The sequence below is a fragment of the Phyllobates terribilis genome, unplaced genomic scaffold (genome assembly GCF_046119375.1).
Source record: "Phyllobates terribilis strain yellow unplaced genomic scaffold, ASM4611937v1 Scaffold_9__5_contigs__length_417890890, whole genome shotgun sequence".
NCBI classification, from domain to species: domain Eukaryota; kingdom Metazoa; phylum Chordata; class Amphibia; order Anura; family Dendrobatidae; genus Phyllobates; species Phyllobates terribilis.
Genome location: NW_027362769.1, coordinates 80,858,202 through 80,877,101, shown reverse-complemented (window position 1 = coordinate 80,877,101; position 18,900 = coordinate 80,858,202). Strand labels below are relative to the sequence as shown.

The 18,900-nt window shown below is 44.1% G+C and overlaps 1 protein-coding gene across 2 annotated transcripts in view; it reads left to right on the top strand.

Annotated features, from left to right (window-relative positions):
- Positions 1-18,900, top strand: part of MREG (melanoregulin) — a 240,989-nt gene that overhangs the window by 156,811 nt on the left and 65,278 nt on the right. For both annotated transcript variants that reach the window (XM_073646639.1, XM_073646640.1), the window contains one exon: positions 9,474-9,627. In XM_073646639.1, the coding sequence (XP_073502740.1) occupies positions 9,474-9,627 (154 nt within the window). The remainder of the gene's footprint in view (positions 1-9,473; positions 9,628-18,900) is intronic.

Here is an 18,900-nt window from a genome sequence, read left to right as displayed (position 1 = left end):
TACATCTAATGTGTAACTATTTGGGAGTATAAGGCTATGTTCCCACAATGAGCTTTTGGTAAATATTTGATGTTGCAGATTTTCTATTTCTAAAATGGGTTACTTGCATATTTTTTAAAAAAAATATGCAGCATAAGGCTATGTGCCCACGTTGCGGACCTGAAGCATATTTTTTACGCTTCTCCCTGGCGGGAAAATCGCATGCGGATATTACATGCGGTTTTCCCGCCAGGTAGAAGCGTTTGTGAGGCGTCTTTGCATGCATTTCCGCATGCGGGTTATCAAGCACTTCTCCAAGCATCACTTGGAAAAGTGCTTGACAACTTGTTCAGAATGGTAAAAAATAAAAAAATAAACTTTATACTCCCCTTCTGATTCATTCTCTGCCCCGTCCGGAGGCTTGAGCGGCTCACGCTGTTGTGTGCAGGACCTGCGGTGACGTCATTGAGTCATGTGGTGGGTCACATGACTCAATGACGTGGCAGGTCCTTCAGACAACAGCGCGACGGAGGGAAAACATCAGAAGATAAGTATAAACTTTATTTTATTCTTTTTTTTTTTTACAGGTTCTTTGGTACCCAGGTCTGGATGAGAGTCTCCTCTCATCCAGACTTGGGTACCATCCGCACATTGATTCCGCTGCGCTTCCGCAAAATTAATGAACATGCTGCGGATTTTTGACCGCAGCATATACGCTGCGGAAAAATCCGCAGCATTGACATTGCGGAATGCCATTGGGGACCATGGGGTGCGGATATACATGCGTTTTTCAAGCGTTTACGCTGCGGAAATTCCACAGCATATACGCTTGAAAAACGCTACGTGGGCACACAGCCTAAAAAAAAAACTTATCCTCAGACCGTAGCCTAAGGCCATGGCCCCACTACCAATATTTTGTCAGTATTTGGTCAGTATTTTTCCTCACGAGTGGGAGCCAAAACCAGGAGTTTGTGATAAATGCAGAATTGATAACTTGCTTCTATTATACCTTTTCTGTGATTGTTCCTCACCTGGTTTTGGTTCCCACTCCTGAAAAAAATACTGACCAAATACGGATAGTGGGGCCGTGGCCTAAGTCTGCTTTCCTAAAATTTTAGTTTTTTATGGTGCGTGTAAATGCAAGTAACCTATTTTTACTTAATGGGTGAAGAAAATCAAAAGCTCATCATGGAACGTAGCCTAAAGCTGGAATCTTAGTAGTGTATGGCATCCAATGCAGGCGCGTCGGATGTGATATGGTAAAGACCTTCCGCTGCGAGCATGAGCAGAGTGTCAGTGCACTGTGCTCCGATCCTCTGACATGAGAGAATTGCAGCACAGGTGCGGAGGAGACGGAGAAATTATTTCTCCATCTCCTCCATGGCCTGACTGCGTTTATCGGACTGCACTGGGATGACATCTGAGTGCAGTCCGATGTTTCACATGCACCCATAGACTTGTATGGGTGCGAGTGAGCAGAGTTTCACTGCCAATCTCCGTATTTTGCGATTGTTTTCTCAGGCCAAATCGGCATGAGCAAATAATCGCTGATCTGCACTGCCCCATAGAATAACACTGGGCTGAGTGCTATCTGATAAAACATCAGATAGCACTCGGCCATGTTAAGCACTAGTGTGACCGCAGCCTTAAGGCCACAGTCCCACTATCAGTATTTGGTCAGTATTTTTTCTCAGTAGGAGACAAAACTAGGAGTGAGTGATAAATATAAAATTGGTGACTTGTTTCTATTATACCTTTACTCTGATTGTTCCTCACCTGGTTTTGGCCTCAACTCCTGAGAAACAAATGCTGACTAAATACTGATAGTAGGGCCGTGGCCTCAGGCTACATTCCCATGATGAGCTTTTGGTGCAGTGTCTTAGACTACGTTCCCACAATGAGTTTTTGGAAAGTTTATTAAAGTTGCATATTTTCGAAAAAATGCAAGTAACCTATTTTACTGAAGGGGTGCAGAAAATCTGTAACCTCAAATACTCACCAAAAACTCTTCTTGGGAACGTAGCAGTTCCAGCAAAGTAGATGGGATTTATAGAAATCGCACACCCACTTCTTTTTAACTCAATGTAAACTGACCTGCAGTGCGTGCTTCAAATCCGCAGCATATCAAATTCTCTTGTGAGTACGCTGAGTTTTCTGTGCAGATTTTCCCCATAGACTTGCGTTAGATGTGGAAAATCAGGAGGTAAAAAAATGTACATCCGTTGTTAGTGCATTTCCGTGGTGGAAACACATAAAAAATAAATGTAATCTGCCCCTAAGTATGTTACTAAAGTTTTGTCAAAGACAAATACCAGGAAGTATCAAAAACAAAGTAGTTTTATTTAAACCATGACACAAGACAACAAGAGACAAAAATGCAGCTTGAAAAAAAAACGGGATAAAAACCTGCACACAGAAAAGCAAATAACCTAATTTAAATAATAGGTGCAGAAAATCTGCAACATTAAAAGCTCATTGCTGGAACGTAGCCTAGGGGGGAGAAAAAGGTAATTCGTTCATTGTTTTTTGGGTTTTGTTTTTCAGTGTTTATTATGCGGTATTGTTGAAATAATGCTTATTATTGTACATATTGCAACAACTACTATTTACTACTGTTAAATACATGAGCTTCTGTCTCCAGCGATGGCATTATATTGCCAGTAAAGCACTGTAAGGTTATGTTCACACACACGTTGGGTTTTTCAGTGGATTTTGCTGCAGATTTTTATGCAAATTTTCACCTGCGTTTTCCAATACCAGCAAAGTCTATGAGAAACCAGAATTCTCTGTTCACACATCTTGTTTTTTTTTGCTGCATATTTTGTGCTTTGGTTAGGTTTTTGGAAAATAGAGCATGTCACTTCTTTCAGCGTTTTTTTTTCACCTAATGGGTGGTGAAAAAAATGCACCAAAAAACGTAGGTAAATTTTTTTATTTATTTTTTTAGTTTTTTTTTTTATGCCAAAATAGAATGGGCTTTTTTTTTTTTTACAGAACTTTATGTACATGCATAAATAGAGACAGAAGAACAGTGAAAAAGAATGCAGCAAAACCTACATTTTTGACGCAGCTGATTTCCTGCCAGAGAGCAGTTTTGCTGCAGATTTCTGATGTTAAAAAAAAAAAAAAAACACAACATGTGGTAACAGCCTTAAAAAAAGAAAAAAGAACCAGGAAGTTTGTGTTCACTGTGTGTGTGTAGCTGGAGCACATTTTTACTTTCACTTTGCAAGCTGACAGACAAGATTCTAAGCTATAAGAAATACCAGTTGTAAACTGTGTTATCTTTGTTCCTGAATAAATATATATTATTATTCATTGTTCAAAGTCTGGACAGTACAGAGATTAATCTGCTGCCAACAGTTATAAATAACACGATTTTAGGTTCATTTTATGTATGAGGACTTCTTTTTACAGGATGACTTCTAGTTTTAATTTGTGTTATTGGAGAGTATATAATAGTGACGGGCGAACCCTCCCTTGCTTGTGAGCTTTGACTGCAGCATCTAAGTGGTTAACCCCTTCACGACATTGGACATATCCATATGTCCACGTTAGTAGTTACTTACTGACCTTAAACGTGTGGATACATCCAGGCAAGTTAGCACACATAGGATCTGTCCACGTGCGATCGCCGCCGGGTGTTCAGCAGACATGAGAGCTGACACCCGGCACTCATTACCAGGAATTGTGCCTGCAGCGCTCCGGGCTGTCTAACCCTCTAAATGCTGTTATCAATATCAATTGCAACATTTAGAAGGCAGGCAGAGGGAGGGAGCTATAGAAACATAGCAAGGCACGAAAACCCGGCGTCTCCACCTTCAGGAGTAATCTGGGGGACAGGGATAGACTAGGGCACCCCTAGTTCTGGAGATCTGGTTAACGTCGACTGTCTTAAGGCACTTTGTGACAAATTAGTTTGTCTAGAAAATAGTTTTTATTGTGTAAAAGCTACAAAACATAAAAAAAAACCTATATAAATGTATCGCTGTAATCGTACTGACCCAAAGATAAAAGCTGCCTTATCAAACTTGCCACACACAGAACTGCATAAAAAAATCCTGAATTGCTGTGTTTTGTTCATTCTGCCTACCAAATATCAGAATAGAAAGCAATCAAAAAATGTCATCTGCCCGAAAATGGTACCAATAAAAACGTCAACTCGTCCAACAAAAAAACATCCCTCATATGACTGTCAGCCGAAAAATTGAAAAAGTATAGCCCTCATAATATGATTATTCAAAAACTTGTTTTTTTGTTTTTTTTTAAAAAAAAAAAACACATTTTAGTGTGTGACGGCAACCAAGCACAAAAAAACTGATATAAATCTGTTATTGCTGTAATCGCACCGGCCCGAAGAATAAGGTCATCTAATCACTTATCCCACACAAGGAACGGCATAAAAAATAAATAAAACCAATTCTTCACCTGCTGTTGATTTGTTGATTCTGCCTCCCAAAGATCGCAATATGGCTTGGCTCACATTTTATCCTGCATTCTGCACTGAGTGCTTATATTGGGGTTTCTGTGTAAATCTGTGAAATACATGATTCAGACAGAACCCCTGGCAGAAGATTCCCTATAATGAGGCAGATGGAGGCACTGTGGATGGACCTGTGATCCGGCACTGGCCATCTTTTTAGGCATGCATAAAAGCATGGTCCTCCATAGTTTTGTGCACCTTTAAAAAGGATACTGCTGAACGGAGTCCAGAAGGAGTCCAGAGTAACTCTACTGCCTCATTATAGTGAATGGTTCCCTCGGGGGTTTCATCTGAATCACGTCATTCAGATATTTAGATGGAAACCCCAATATAAGGGCTCAGCATAGAGTGCTGGATAAATGTGGTCCCAACATTATGTAAAATGTTTCCAATAAAAGCTTCCAGTCAATCAACAAAAAAAGCAGGTCCTCACTCAGGTCCCTCATCTGTAAATGGAAATATAGGGGGCTTCCACGTTACTGGTAGTACAAAGGCTCTGGAAAAGCACTATATAGCTTCTCACCCTCCAAAAAAAATCCAGCGAATTCTGCGCTACCAAATCAAAATGACCCCTACCTTCTGATCCCCAGTGTGCCTAAACCACATTTAGCGTCCACATGTCTGGCATTTCTGTAGCGATGAGAGCCCACTTAATTTACGGGTGCATGTCTCCAAAAGCACGAGCTGGGCATTACAAAATACTGGGCACTACAACGTACGGGCACTACAATAGCAGATTTGCAATTTTCACTCGGCAACATCCACTGCTGCTTGTTTCTGTAAAACACCCATGGAGTCAAAAGCCTCACTATACTTGTAGATAAATTCCCGAAGGGTTATAATTTCCAAAATGACGTCACTTGAGTGGGGATTCTGCTCTTCTAGCACTTAGTGGCTCTGTATTTGGAGTCTGCAAACTATTCCAGGAAAATCGGCGCTCCAGAAGGCAAAAAGTGCTCCGTCCCTCCCAAGTCTCGCTGTGTGGTTAAGCAGTACTGTGCAGCCACATATGGGGTATTTCAATGTTCAACAGAAATTGTGTGACAAATTTTGGTGCCATTTTTACCTATTTTTCCCTTGTAAAAATATAAAATTTGGGGCTAAAACAAAATTGTTGTGGTAAAAATGTAATTATTATTCTTTCACTGCTCAATTGGTATAAAATTCTGCGACACACCCGTGATGTCAATATGATCACTGCACCCTTAGATGAATTCATTGAGTGGTGTAGTTTGTAAAATTGGGTCACTGGCACCTCAGAGCTCTCCCAGTGTGTCATTGCATCCTCAAACCATAACAGTAAAATATATACTAAATTATGGCGCTCCATCTCTTCTCTGTTTTGCACTGTGCCTCAAAAGTAGTTTCCAACATGTAGTAGTTCTACTTAGTAGAAATTGCGCAGCAAACTGAGAGGTCCATTTTTTCCAATTAGTCCTTCTAAAAATTAAAAATGTGTGGCTAAAACAACATTAAGTAATTATTCTTTCTTCACAGCCCAATGGCATAAATTTATGTGAGGCAAATGTGGTGTCAATATATGATCACTGCACCCCTAAATTAATTAATTGAGAGGTGTAGTTTGTAAAATGAGGTCAATTATGGGGGTTTTCTGCTGTTCTGGCACCTCAGGGGCACTGCCAGTGTGACATGGCCCCTCAAACCATTCCAGCAAAATCTGAACTCCACTATGGCGCTTCTTCCCTTCAGAGCATTGCACTATGCCTCAAAAGTAGTTTTTGACCACTTATAGGGTATTGTGTACTCAAGAGAAATTGCGCAACAAATTGTACAGTGCAATTTCTCCTCTTACCCTTGTGAAAATAAAACCAAATTAGGGCTAAAAGAACATTCTTGTGGGAAAAATGTTTTTTTTTTTTAATTTTCACACCTCAAAGTTATAAACTGTAAAGCACATGGGGGTTCAAGGTGCTCACCACACATCTACATACATTTTTTTGAGGGGTCTAGTTTCCAAAATGATGTCACTTGTGGGGGGTTTCCACTGTTTAGGCACATCAGGTGCTCTCCACTCGTGACATGGTGTCCGCTCTCGATTCCAGCCAATTTTGCGTTCAAAAAGTCAAGTGCTCCTTCCCTTCCAAGCCCTGCTGTGCATCAAAACAGTAGTTTTCCCCCACATATCGAGTGTATGTGTGCTCAGGAGAAATTATGCAACACATTTGAGGTTCCATTTTCTCACGTTACCCTTGTGAAAAAAAAAATAAAAATTGGGTTCAATTGAAAATTTTTGTGAAAGAAATTTAAAATGTTCATTTTGTTTTCTTCCACATTCCGTTAATTCCTGTGAAGCACCCAAAAGTTTAATGAGCTTATATAAATATGGTTATGAGCACCTTGAGGGGTGCAGTTTTTAGAATAGTGTCACTTTTGGATATTTTCTGTGATATAGATTCCTCAGTCACTTTACATGTGATATGGTCCCAAAAAAAAAAAAGCTTTTGTAAATTTTGTTGGAAAAGTAAGAAATCGCTGGTCAACTTTTAACCCTTCTAACTTCCTAGCAAAAAAAAAGTTTCAAAAACAGTGCTGATGTAAAGTAATTTTGTGTGACACATCTCTCTGATTTGAGGGCATAAGAATTGTCAGTTTGAAAATTGCAAAATTTTTCGCAAAATTTGCATATTTTTATTTTCCACAAAAAAGCGCAAGTCCTAACAAACAAATTTTACGACTATCGTGAAATACAATATGTCACAAAAAAAAACCTCCGAATCCGTGGTATCCGTTTACGCATTCCAGAGTTTTATTACCTCCATAAAGTGATACTGATCAGAATCAGGGCTGGCGTCAGCACCTGGGCAAGTGCCGGGGCCCTGAGCAGGCGGAGGGGCCCACTCATGGTCTGGCACCCTGCCGGGCTATGGCCGGATGAGAGCGGTGCCAGCGCCCGCCCTTCTCCCCTGCTTGCTCAGGGCCTCGGCAGCATGATACTTACCTCTCCCTGTGCCTCCGCAGATCCGCTGTCTTCCTGCTGTGTGCTCCCTGTGACGTCTCAGGTCAGAGGGTGCGGTGACGTCTTTCCACCGCGCCCTCCCCTGAGCCATCACAGGAAGCGCAGAGCGGGACGATGCTGGCGACGTGGAGTGAGGTGAGTATTTGACTTTTTTTTTTTTTTTTTTACTGTATGGGGGGGGGGTGACATCCTGCGTAGGGCATTATATGGGGGGGGGGGTGACATCCTGCATGGGGCATTACAAAGAGAGGGGGTTAAATCCTGTATGGAACATTATAAAGGGGGGGGGGGGGGGAGACATCCTGCATGGGGCATTATATGGTGGGGGAAACGGACATCCTGCATGGGGCATTATATGGGGGGAGTGACATCCTGCATAGGGCATTATATGGGGGGTGACATCCTGCATGAGTTATTCTATGGGGGGTGACATCCTGCATTGGGCATTATATGGGGGGGAGTGACATCCTGCATGGGGCATTTATATAGGGGGGGAGAAGGGATATCCTGCATGGGGCATTATGTGGGGGAACAGCCTGCATGGGGCATTATATGCGGGCCAGTATACTGTGTGGAGCGATTCGCCGGTTTCTGAGCTATTGTGAAATTTAAAACAGATATCACTCATGTAATGTAAGAAGTGAAATTGTGCATTTTATTATACCTATATTTCTCTGCGGTATCTGTACATCATGAATCGTGGTATGTGTTAAAGGGGCCCACTGAGACTTTCGCCCGGGGCCCAGAAAAACCTGGAGCCAGCCCGGGTCAGAATTGTAAAATGGACATGAAGGGGAAAACAGGCTCGGGGGGATAAAGGAGTTAAACTACTGACATTAGAGTTATCTTAAATGCTAGACAAGAAGAGAGGGTGTCAACTGTAAAATACAGCTGGCACCTGGAAATGGCCTATATCATCACTGTGACATACCAGTATAGAGGGAGGGGGCTAAAAGGCAAAATCAGTATATGATATGAAAAGGACTCAACTAGGATAGGGAACTACGTTATGTGATAGTCAGTACACTATTAATACACAACTATCGTACAGCTGCGATTAGTCAAAAGTTGTAGCAGCTATCACCTGTATTGTTAGGAATTGACTGTAAGTTGCTTGCATATTGTTAATGATAAGAAATTTACAATCACAGACCACTATATGGGACACTACCATGACTGTATATATTGTAGGATGGCGGTTACAGGGGCTCATCCAGTAGAACAATAAGAGAAGCAGAGGAGACTCTAGAAAATCTTATTCTTGCAGTCATGTGATGAATACTAACGGTGTATGCTTTGCACACTGCTAGGATTCAGCTAGCTGCAGCAGCTTACTGAAAAGTTCCTCAAGGGTGGACAGCCTCTTCTAATATTTTTTGTAACATTATAGGGAGAATTTATTAGCTGTAAGCCAGTTGTCTGTTGGCAAAAAGGTGCAAAATATTGCGCATATCAAATTTGAGGCTTAAGTTGCATAGCTAAACACAACCACATTTGAAAATTGGGAAGAACAGCGTAGAATTGTAAAAAGTCTCAAACTTCTGCACAAAAATGTTGAATACTAATGTTTGTGACTTTTTGATGCCCAAAAACTAAAAACTGGTTCTCCCAAGACCTCCATCTCTGCTCTACACTTATATGTTCCAGAGCAAATCAATTGTAAAACTTCTCCTGAGTATCCCCCCATCCTCTGGAATTCTGTGCCCCAACACGTCCAATTATCCACCACACTTGGAACTTTCAGACGGAACTTGAAAACCCATCTCTTCAAGAAAACTTACAGGCTACAATGACCACGCTGCCACCTCACCACTACCAGAGCTGCTGCAACCTACCCAAACGCCTTCCCCATTATCCTGTAGATTGTAATCCTGTGAGGGCACAACCCTCTCCTTTCTGCATCAGTCTGTCATTGTTTGTTTGTTTATTGTAATTTTAATATTTGTATTTTTTTATAGAAGCCCTTTTCAAAAGTACAGCACAATGGAATCAACGGTGCTCTAAAAATAAATAATATAATCTTTGTTTTATTAGTAATAACAACCACATCCAGAATTACTCTGTGATCAATGAAGATGAACGAAACCTGTGGAGCTCTCCTCATGACCTGTCTCACACAGAGGCTGTGGATGATAGAATGCTACACTCCTGGATTCAGACCAGATGCCAACTGGAAAAGGACTCAGAGGTGGGTAGAGAACATTAACCCTAGAATCCGTGTCGTCTGAAATATACACTTTCACATAACCCGGGCTTCCTTGTGCAAATCATATGGAGGAACTCAAATAAATAAGTTTTTCAAGTTTATTTCAAAATTGCAAAGTAAGATATGAAAAATGCATATTTTGTAATTATAATTGTTTGCAGAAAACATCAAAAAAGTAAGTAGATGGACCTAAAAGGCCGGCATTACACATTCTATGTGATGAATCCTTTTTAGCATTTAAAAATTTTTTTTTTTTCAAATTTCAAACAAAGATATGAAAAGCACACAAACAAGGGTATATAAATGTTTGAAGTAAACTAGCTGTAGCTACATTTCTTTTCCAACTTTTCCTTTTCAATTTTATTGATCTTCCGCACAATTTTCACATGTTATCTTTTCTGAAGAATGTTCTTTAGACATTTTCTCCACAAATAGTACAGTAACGCTCAGTTTTCCTGTCTTTTTTTTTTTTTTTGTTGGACAAATAAAACAACGCTTTCGTTTTCTTTCTCCTGGCTCTGGAATTGCCTGAAAATGGAATACACCACACCATTTCATAGCTTCTCTAGTTTGCTTCAGCAAGCATTTTATGTTGCTTCGCTGCATTATGTGAAGCATTACAAGTTCATGGCAAAGGTTCTTCAAGAATAGGCGTCTCCTATCCTTCCTCCTAGCATGGAAATCGGGATGAGTTTCAGTATAAATAATGTAGGAATTAAGGGCTGATAGATCAAGTATTTTTGAAAAAATGACTACAGGGCAATGTTTTGTTTGCGTCTTGCCTGAATATTCTCCAACCATTTCATTTATCTTGTCCACACTTTCTTTAGTTTTATTATAGTGCAGGATGATTTCTGGTTTCTGTTTCCTGTCATTGCTGTCAATACTGGAATCATGATGCATGGCACTGAGTAATATAATGGATTTTTCCTTCTTCGCTTTGTAAGACACCATTGTTGTTTTCTTTCTGAAACCAAAGACACTATCATAAAGTGCTTGCTGTGGAATGTGCTTCATGACCAGAGGAATATCTTGTCGATTTGGCTTCATAGTACCAACAACTGTAAGATTTTTTTCAAGCAAAAAATTGCCCAGTTCAATATTAGTAAAGTAATGGTCCATTGTAATGTTTCTACCAGAATTGTAAATTGGTACAGCAAGTTTTTTTTACAATGTCAGAACCTAGGTCTTTCTGCACTGGAGCGCCAATTTCTTTGCCACAGTAAATAAGCCCATTCATCCAAGTTGCTCTTCCACTGTTACATTAGCACTAGGATTGTAGAGCTTGGTACAATTCTTGATAAAAATATTCCAGATGTAACTGATCTGTGCTAATTGATCCATTTCCAACCTTGCAGGACGAGTTCGCTTATCATCAAATCGAAGGCTTCTCCGAATTTCCTCATATCTATACACTGACATTGTTGCTTTGTAGTGTGGATCAGAAAGTGGCTCCAGAAATAATTCTCTGATAGGAACATCATAAGATTGTTTACAACCTGCCAGAAGTGTTAGTCCAATATAAGTTTACAATTTCTCTTTTGAGATATTTTCCAATGTTTTTTTTTTCAAGAAGCAATAAGTCTTCCTTCTAGGTTTGTACATAAAAGCACCTCATCTGCAATATCTTCAGAAAAAAAAGTGCAGAAAACATCTTTAGGGGACAAGTATTGGGGACTCCCCAACCCAGCAACCCTGACTAGAGTACAAGATAAACAAAGTACGGGCCTTTTCTGGGTTCTGTAAATATGGAGTTTCCCCCAAAAAGCGTTGTTAGGCATTTTGGTATATCACATAAAATTATATGAACAACTGGATATTACCAACAATGACATACTTGAGGAATACCTAGAGTTTCAAAATTCCTGCATGGATTTATGTCATTCTACATCAACTAAGGAATGTGCTCCTCAGACTTGTGAGGCCATCACAACACTGGACCTAGTCACAGGACAATAAAACCTTCACACTCCTTATCTATTAACTGCTAAAATATTTATAGCCAGAACTGTTTCTCTTCCATAATAACTCTGCTTTTCATCACCTGTCTTACCTATTGCATTTTTTGTGTGTCTTATTGTGTATAAATATGTGACTCTTCAGATTTTGTGGTATACTACGCCTGATGAAGAGACCTGAGTAGTCTCGAAAGCTTGCAATTTGTTACCATCTTTTCAGTTATCAACCACTGAGGACTCTCAAATTTAAATATTTTTCTATCTACTGGCTAACACGGTACAAGAATATATATATTTTCCCTATATCAAAGTAAAGTAATTTTGCAGAAAATAGCAAAAAAAGTAAGCTACGCATTCTAGGGTTAAAGAGACACAAGGGATCATTCACAGCTGTATTTGGGCTGCATGCATGAACCATACAGTTAGATTGGGTGCCGTCTTGTAGATTAAAGGGTTTTCTCCAATAATGTAATAAAATGGTCTGTCACATAATTCATAAATGGCAGCCCATTCCAGTCATGTGTCATGATGGACTGCAGTTTTGAAGACCTTCAGTTCTCAAGGCCTGTGTCCTAACTATTAGAGGAGTTATACTGTAAGCACATCTGCTGGAGAACTGTGTGACCAGAGAAGAAACAAATTTTTGCCTTGGCTGGCTGAGCACAAATGTTTTTTTTTTGTGTTCTTCACTCCAAGTCCTCCAAGCTCAATCAGCCAAGGAGAAGATTTATTTTTTCTCCTGTCAAACATTTCTCCAGCAGATCCCTCCGTTATGTATTCTTATGATGCAGTGCTTTTGTCAGTTGAGACATAGGTCTCAGGAGCAGTGTTTTTTCAGACTTCAGCCGTCAAGACATGTGACAAGGATAAGCTGCTGTTTGAAATATGTGACCAGGGACATTTTATTAAATTTTCGGAAAACGCCTTTTAAGAAAGCTTTTCCTGATATCATAGGGTGGAATTCAATACTAAATATGCAGAGACAACAGAAAGAGATGAAACTGATGTATGCATGGCACCTTAGACTATGGTAATTGTGGTGCAGTGTGGTGAGCACAAAACTGGACCACAGAGAGCACTAGGCAAACATATGGCTTTGCCTTGATTAGCAGCCAAAGTTTTGTTTTTGTTAGTCCTAATTAATGTCAAGTGACTGGCACATGAAAGCTTCAGATGCCTGTTTTGCCTGAAAATCTTGGGTCTTTTAAGTAGTGTGGCATGTTTGTGTCTTCTTCCAATGTTCTTATTGGAAGTATTTGACTCGCCCCCAGGGCCGTGGAGTACTCTGCAGCCGGGCCTCTGGTTTGCCGGGGGATATCACGGTGGCTGGCCCGGTCCGTGACCCAGGGCGGTCAGTGAAATTGGGGAATACTTTTATATGGGGTGTTTGGGATTTTTCGTGATGCCACCTGTGGAATGCGGCTAAGGGGTGCCACCGCTGCGGGGCAGTCCTCTGAGGCAGATGGTAGGGCAGCTTGTGATGGAATGGCTCCCCACAGGTGGAGTGGGCCTCAGGGCAGTGTGGGCGATGTACTGGATGGTGGTGCAGGGGAGAGATGGCAGGACGGTCCCGGAGGAAGGATGGACACTCGCACAGGGGTAAGCTTCAGTACCTTTACTGGTGATGCTGCTGGCACGGTCCAGGGTACTCCAGGTCAAGGGCGCACTTCTGGACTCTCCCGTAGGGCCTCCTGATCCGTTGCTTTACTCTCTAGGCTTCTGGAGCTGGGCCCAGCTTGGTTACTGTCTCTCTCTGCACCTGCTGACCTGGTGGTAGGGCCTTCTCTTTGGAGATCACTCTCCCTGGACGCTGGGACCTCTGACTCCTAGCCCTGGTACTGCAATCAGCATGTGGTGAACCTGGGACCTGTAGTTCTCCAGGGGTTCCGGTGGTTGCTACTGGGTATAAGGAGTCCCTGTAGGCGCGGACCCGGTGTCCGGTATATAAATCGGGGTGAGCTTGCTACCCTCCTCTGTCCCCTTAGCTCCACTCTCCTTTTCCTCTCGCCATCGACCACACTCGGGGCCCTCACTACTTGGCAGCTGGCGTGCTGCGTCTTCACCGCTCTGTGCGTCGGCACCCTCTCTGCTCACTGTGAGCTGTGTTCCTCTCTGAACACTGAACTGAAACTAAACTCTCTGTAGACTGAACTGAGCTGCCTAGCTCCACCTTCCCTATATATGTCCCTAATGGGCTCCCTCTGCTGGTCTAAGGTGGAAGGTGGAGGTGTATGAATGTAGTGAGGGCCTCTTGTGGAGAAGTCCATCCATGCACCCTTCTGGGTTCGGTGGCACCAATGCGCAGCAGGGCGCCACATTCCCCCCTAGTAAAACTCAGTACTCCTGGACTGAAGCAATTTTCAAAACAGGTTAACAATAACTCTTCCCTTTATGGGAGGCACATCTCTTGAACGTTACAGGTGTAAAAACATAATAAATATATACAAATATAGAGCGTCCTCGGAGTCTTACAAGCTAATGGTGTCCATCTCACCGGTGAAAGAACATGAGGGACCCGCCTGAAAACCCTCAACGTAGGCCCTGGGTGTGGCTACAGGGCATAGGTGATCCAGGTACTGGACCACATCTTCGGCCACGCCAAACGGGTTTTTGTTCCGTGGTCAACCAAGGGGCACTCCAGGGAGTGCAACTATGTACAGGACCGTTTTTGGGCTGCTCAGTCCTCAGCCTCTAAGTCTTTTATATATACCCTAACGGGTAACTAATGTTCATATAAATTGTCCATTGTAAGGCAAAACACATCAATAGTTAAACATATGAAAATCCCACAAGAATAACATACCCCAGGGGCAACTATTTATACTATAGGTATTTCTACTTATTCACTGAACCTGACAGGGGCCTGGCCTTTGGTGCTAAGTGTTGATCTGCGTAGTACGGGATTGTGGATGGTATCTGTGTCTGCACCGTCTGCTACCCTGTCAGTTCTATGTGTGGATAGATTGTAAAACTGCCTTAACCTCTCTATGGGACTGGCAAGTGTACCATTGGCTGGGACTTCCTGCTCTGCTCCAGCCGGGGATCCTTCTTCCGGGGAATCTTCTTGAGCAGGCTCTTCTGGGGCACTTACAGGTTCTACTTGCTGTGGAGGGTCTTCTGGCTGTTGGTAGAAGGGGATCACAGATATTATCACTGCTCCATCCAATTGAGGCCAATCTGCTGGGAAATCTCCTAATTCAGTATGTATCACTGCTTCTTTAGGCTCCTCCGGTACGATGAGAAGCACTTCTTCCTGGGGCTTCAAAAGACCTGGACACAACTTCAGGTGGCCTCTTGATACCGTCGCAGTTGTTGTTTCTCTGTCTCTACTAATTAGGCAGGTCTTCCTATTGTCGAATCTGGAGTTCAACACAGTGTAAGGTTCTCTTTCCCACTGGTCGTCAAGTTTGTGGCTTCTCCTTTTTCTTTTTAGCACAACTTCTCCAGATGAAAGGGGTTCTGCTGGTGCACTCTTGTTGTACTGTGCTTCCTGCTTGTCTCTTACCCTATTCAGACTGTCTTCGACACAGGCCTGTACTGCTCCTGTCGAGTCGTAACCCAGTCCTCAGTGGACATATCTGCATCGGGTTCTACTACACCAAGCTCCAGGTCCATGGGCAACTTTCCGGGTCTTGCTCGCATGAGATATGCTGGAGTACAATTCGTGGAACTCACAGGTATGTGGTTGTACAGATCTACCAGGTCAGGTAGCTTGTCGGGCCACTGGTTTCTTTCTTCTATCGGTAAGGTCTTCAACAGGTCGATGATGTTATTCATCTTTTCACGTAACCAATTGGTTTGGGGGTGGTACGGTGTAGTCCGGATCTTCTTACACCCGTACAGATGGCAGAACTCCTTAAACAATTCGGCTTCAAAGGCAGGGCCTTGATCTGTCAGCACCTGCTCCAGGTATCCATGGGGCCTGCAGAAGTACGCCTGAAACGTCTTCCCTGCAGTTTCTGCCATCAGATCCTTGACGGGGGCGACCACCAGGAACCGGGAGTAGTGATCCACCATGATCAGGGCATAGGAATATCCTGACCTGCTGGGTGACAGCTTGACATGATCCAGGGCCACGATTTCCAAGGGTCGAGTTGTCTTGATGGGTTGCAGGGGTGCCTTCTGGCTGCTGTAGTCTTTTCTTCTGAGGCTACAGGGTCTACAATCCCGGCACCATCTCTCTATGGAACTGCGCATTCCAACCCAATAAAACCGACCTTTCAGCAGGGTTTCTAGCTTCTTCCAGCCAAAGTGCCCCGCTTGATCGTGGTAGGCCTCCAACACCATCTGGATGTCCGTCCTAGGCACTACGATCTGCCATACCATCTCATGGGTCCTCGGGTTGACGTACCTTCGGCACAGCTTCTCTCTCTCTCTCTATAAACAGCCGGCTTCTCTCATTCCACAGTTGCTTGGCTTGTGGAGACGCGTCCTGCTCCAGGGAGGAACCTTCCTGGGTTATCAGTTCTTTGATACGGCTGACAACCAGGTCGCTGTCTTGGGTTTCCTTCCAGCTGTGGTGAGGCAAAGGGGTTAACGTCTTACAGCGATGCCTCCTTTCAGGCTCGTTGCTCGTGGACCATTCCATTACGGTGGAAGGCAGGTAGCTCAAACTCCTCCAGGTCATCCACTTCTTCTTCAGTGTCCGACTGGTGAGGCATCCTGGACAGGGCATCAGCGTTGGCATTCTTGCGGCCTGCCCGGTATTTAATCGTAAACTGGTAGTTTGACAGCCGAGCCATCCATCGTTGTTCCATGGCTCCTAACTTGGCTGTTTCCAGATGAGTCAAGGGGTTATTATCAGTGTAGGCAGTGAACTTACTGGAGGCTAGGTAGTGCTTGAACCGCTCGGTGATGGCCCAGACCAGGGCCAGGAACTCCAACTTGAAGCTGCTATAGTTCTCTGGGTTCCTCTCGGTAGGGCGGAGCTTCCTGCTTGCATAGGCGATCACCTTCTCTCGGCCATTCTGCTTCTGACTTAACACCGCTCCTAATCCCTCGTTGCTGGCATCAGTGTACAGCAGGAACGGTTGGCTGTAGTCAGAGTAGGCTAGGATCTCTTCGCCGGTCAGGATACCCTTCATCACCTCAAAGGATTCAGCTTGCTCCTTACCCCACTGGAACGGGGGGTTTCTGCCTCTCCCGGACTGTCCTACCAGGAGATCTTGCAAAGGCGCCGCTTTCTTGGTATAGTCCTTCACGAACCTCCGGTAATAACCGACTAGTCCCAGGATCTGACGTACCTCCTTGAGGCTCTTCGGCTCCGGCCATTTCTGGATGGCAGTGACCTTCTCCGGGTCCGGTGCTACTCCTTCTGGACTGACTATGTGCCCCAGGTACTGTACCTTTCGCTTGAGCAGGTGGCACTTGGAGGCCCTCAGCTTCATCCCATACCGGGACAGCGACTCAAATACCTCTGCCAGGTGCTTCAAATGGTCCTCGTATGTTTTGGAGTACACTATCACGTCATCCAGGTATAGCAGTACCGTCTCGAAGTTGCGGTGTCCCAGGCAGCACTCCATCAATCTCTGGAACGTTCCGGGGGCGTTGCAGAGTCCGAACGGCATACTGTTGAACTCGCAGAGTCCCATCGGGGTAGAAAAGGCCGTCTTTTCCCGATCCTCCTCAGCAACAGCTACTTGCCAGTACCCACTAGTGAGGTCAAGGGTGGAGAAGTAATTTGCAGACTTTAATGCAGCAAAGGATTCCTCTATACGGGGCAAAGAGTATGCATCTTTGTGTGTTATGCGATTTACCTGTCTGTAATCTACACACATTCTCATGCTTCCATCCTTTTTCCTGACTAGGACCAGGGGAGCTGCCCAGGGACTACAGATATCCCTTACTACCCCTGCCTTCTTCATGTCGTGCAACATCTCCTTCGCCTTCTGGTAGTGTGCTGGTGGTATGGGCCTGTACCGTTCTTTGATGGGTGGATGGTCACCTGTGGGTATATGGTGTTGTACCTCTTTAATCCTCCCAAAGTCAAGTGGGTGTTTACTGAATACCTGCTCATATTCCTTAACCACCCGGTGTACACCCTGTTTCTGATGGGCAGGAGTGGTCTCTGTCCCAACATGGAGCTGTTGACACCAATCCTCCACCTGGGTTCCCGGGTCATTATCCTCCGCTTCGTCTGGTGAGGTTAAACACTCCGCCGTGTGTATGGAGTTGTTATCTACTGTGTAGAGTTTGGCAACAGTGGCGTAGCGTGGTAATCTAATCTCGTCCTCCCCATAGTTTAGGAGGCGTACGGGCACCCTCCCATTGCGTACATCCACTACCCCTCTTGCAGTCAAGAGTGTAGGTCTATGCTCCGAGCTAAGGGGCTCTACTACCGCCCTGGTAGCTCCATCCTTTGAGACCTATTGCTGCTCTACACCAAATCAGCATCTCACTCATCGGGGAAATCACAATGGGTATCGGGTCTGTCACCCGTACATTACCGATTTTCACCACCTGATAGCTTTACCTGTTGCTCGTACATAAGGGCTCGGATCTCTTTCTGGAGCACCCTCCTCTGCCCTGGTCTGGCTCTGTCAGCCATCTGTTGGAGCAAGAACAACACTTCTCCCAAAGAGTTACTAACAATATTTGTGCCAAGTACCATATACAAGTCTGTATCATCAGGATTAGTCTCTACTACAATTAGTCCCTGGTCCTTCAGTTCCACTCTTCCCACCTTTACTGCCACATCCTTAACTCCGACTAGGTTAAGGGGGAGGCCATTAGAGGCATACACGGACAGGTTTGGATCTGGCGGGTGAAGTTTGTCTATGGACCAGAACCTTTTGTAGAGGACATCAGGCATGATGGTTACCTGAGATCCTGTGTCCAGCAGGGCAGGTGTCATGATGCTATCCAGCACAATGGACAGGAAAGGTCTTCCTCCCACGAACCGGCGGTACCAGTTTGATGGGCCTGGTTGGTCTACTCCTGGGTGTCGGCCCTCGGCCCCAGGGTTTCCTCGTTTAAAGGGCAGGTCCGCGTGATGTGGCCTGCTTTATTGCAGCGGTAGCACATGAAGTCTTCTGGAGGGTGCCATTGGTCGTTGGTCCTCCTACGGGGTGGCGTTGTCCTCCTACGGGGTGGCGTTGTCCTCCTTCTTCTCATCCCGGGGACATCCTCAGGGTTATCGGCTAGCAGGATCCTTCCTTCCGGCTCAGGCTCCATCTGTAGCTCATGACAGTGGCCAGGGTTTTACTTAACTGGCGCACTTCAGAGCGTAAGCTGTCCAGCTCACTAGGGGGCGCTGTTTGCATCCTTGTTTCGGCCGTTAGTGAAGGAGCGGTGTGTG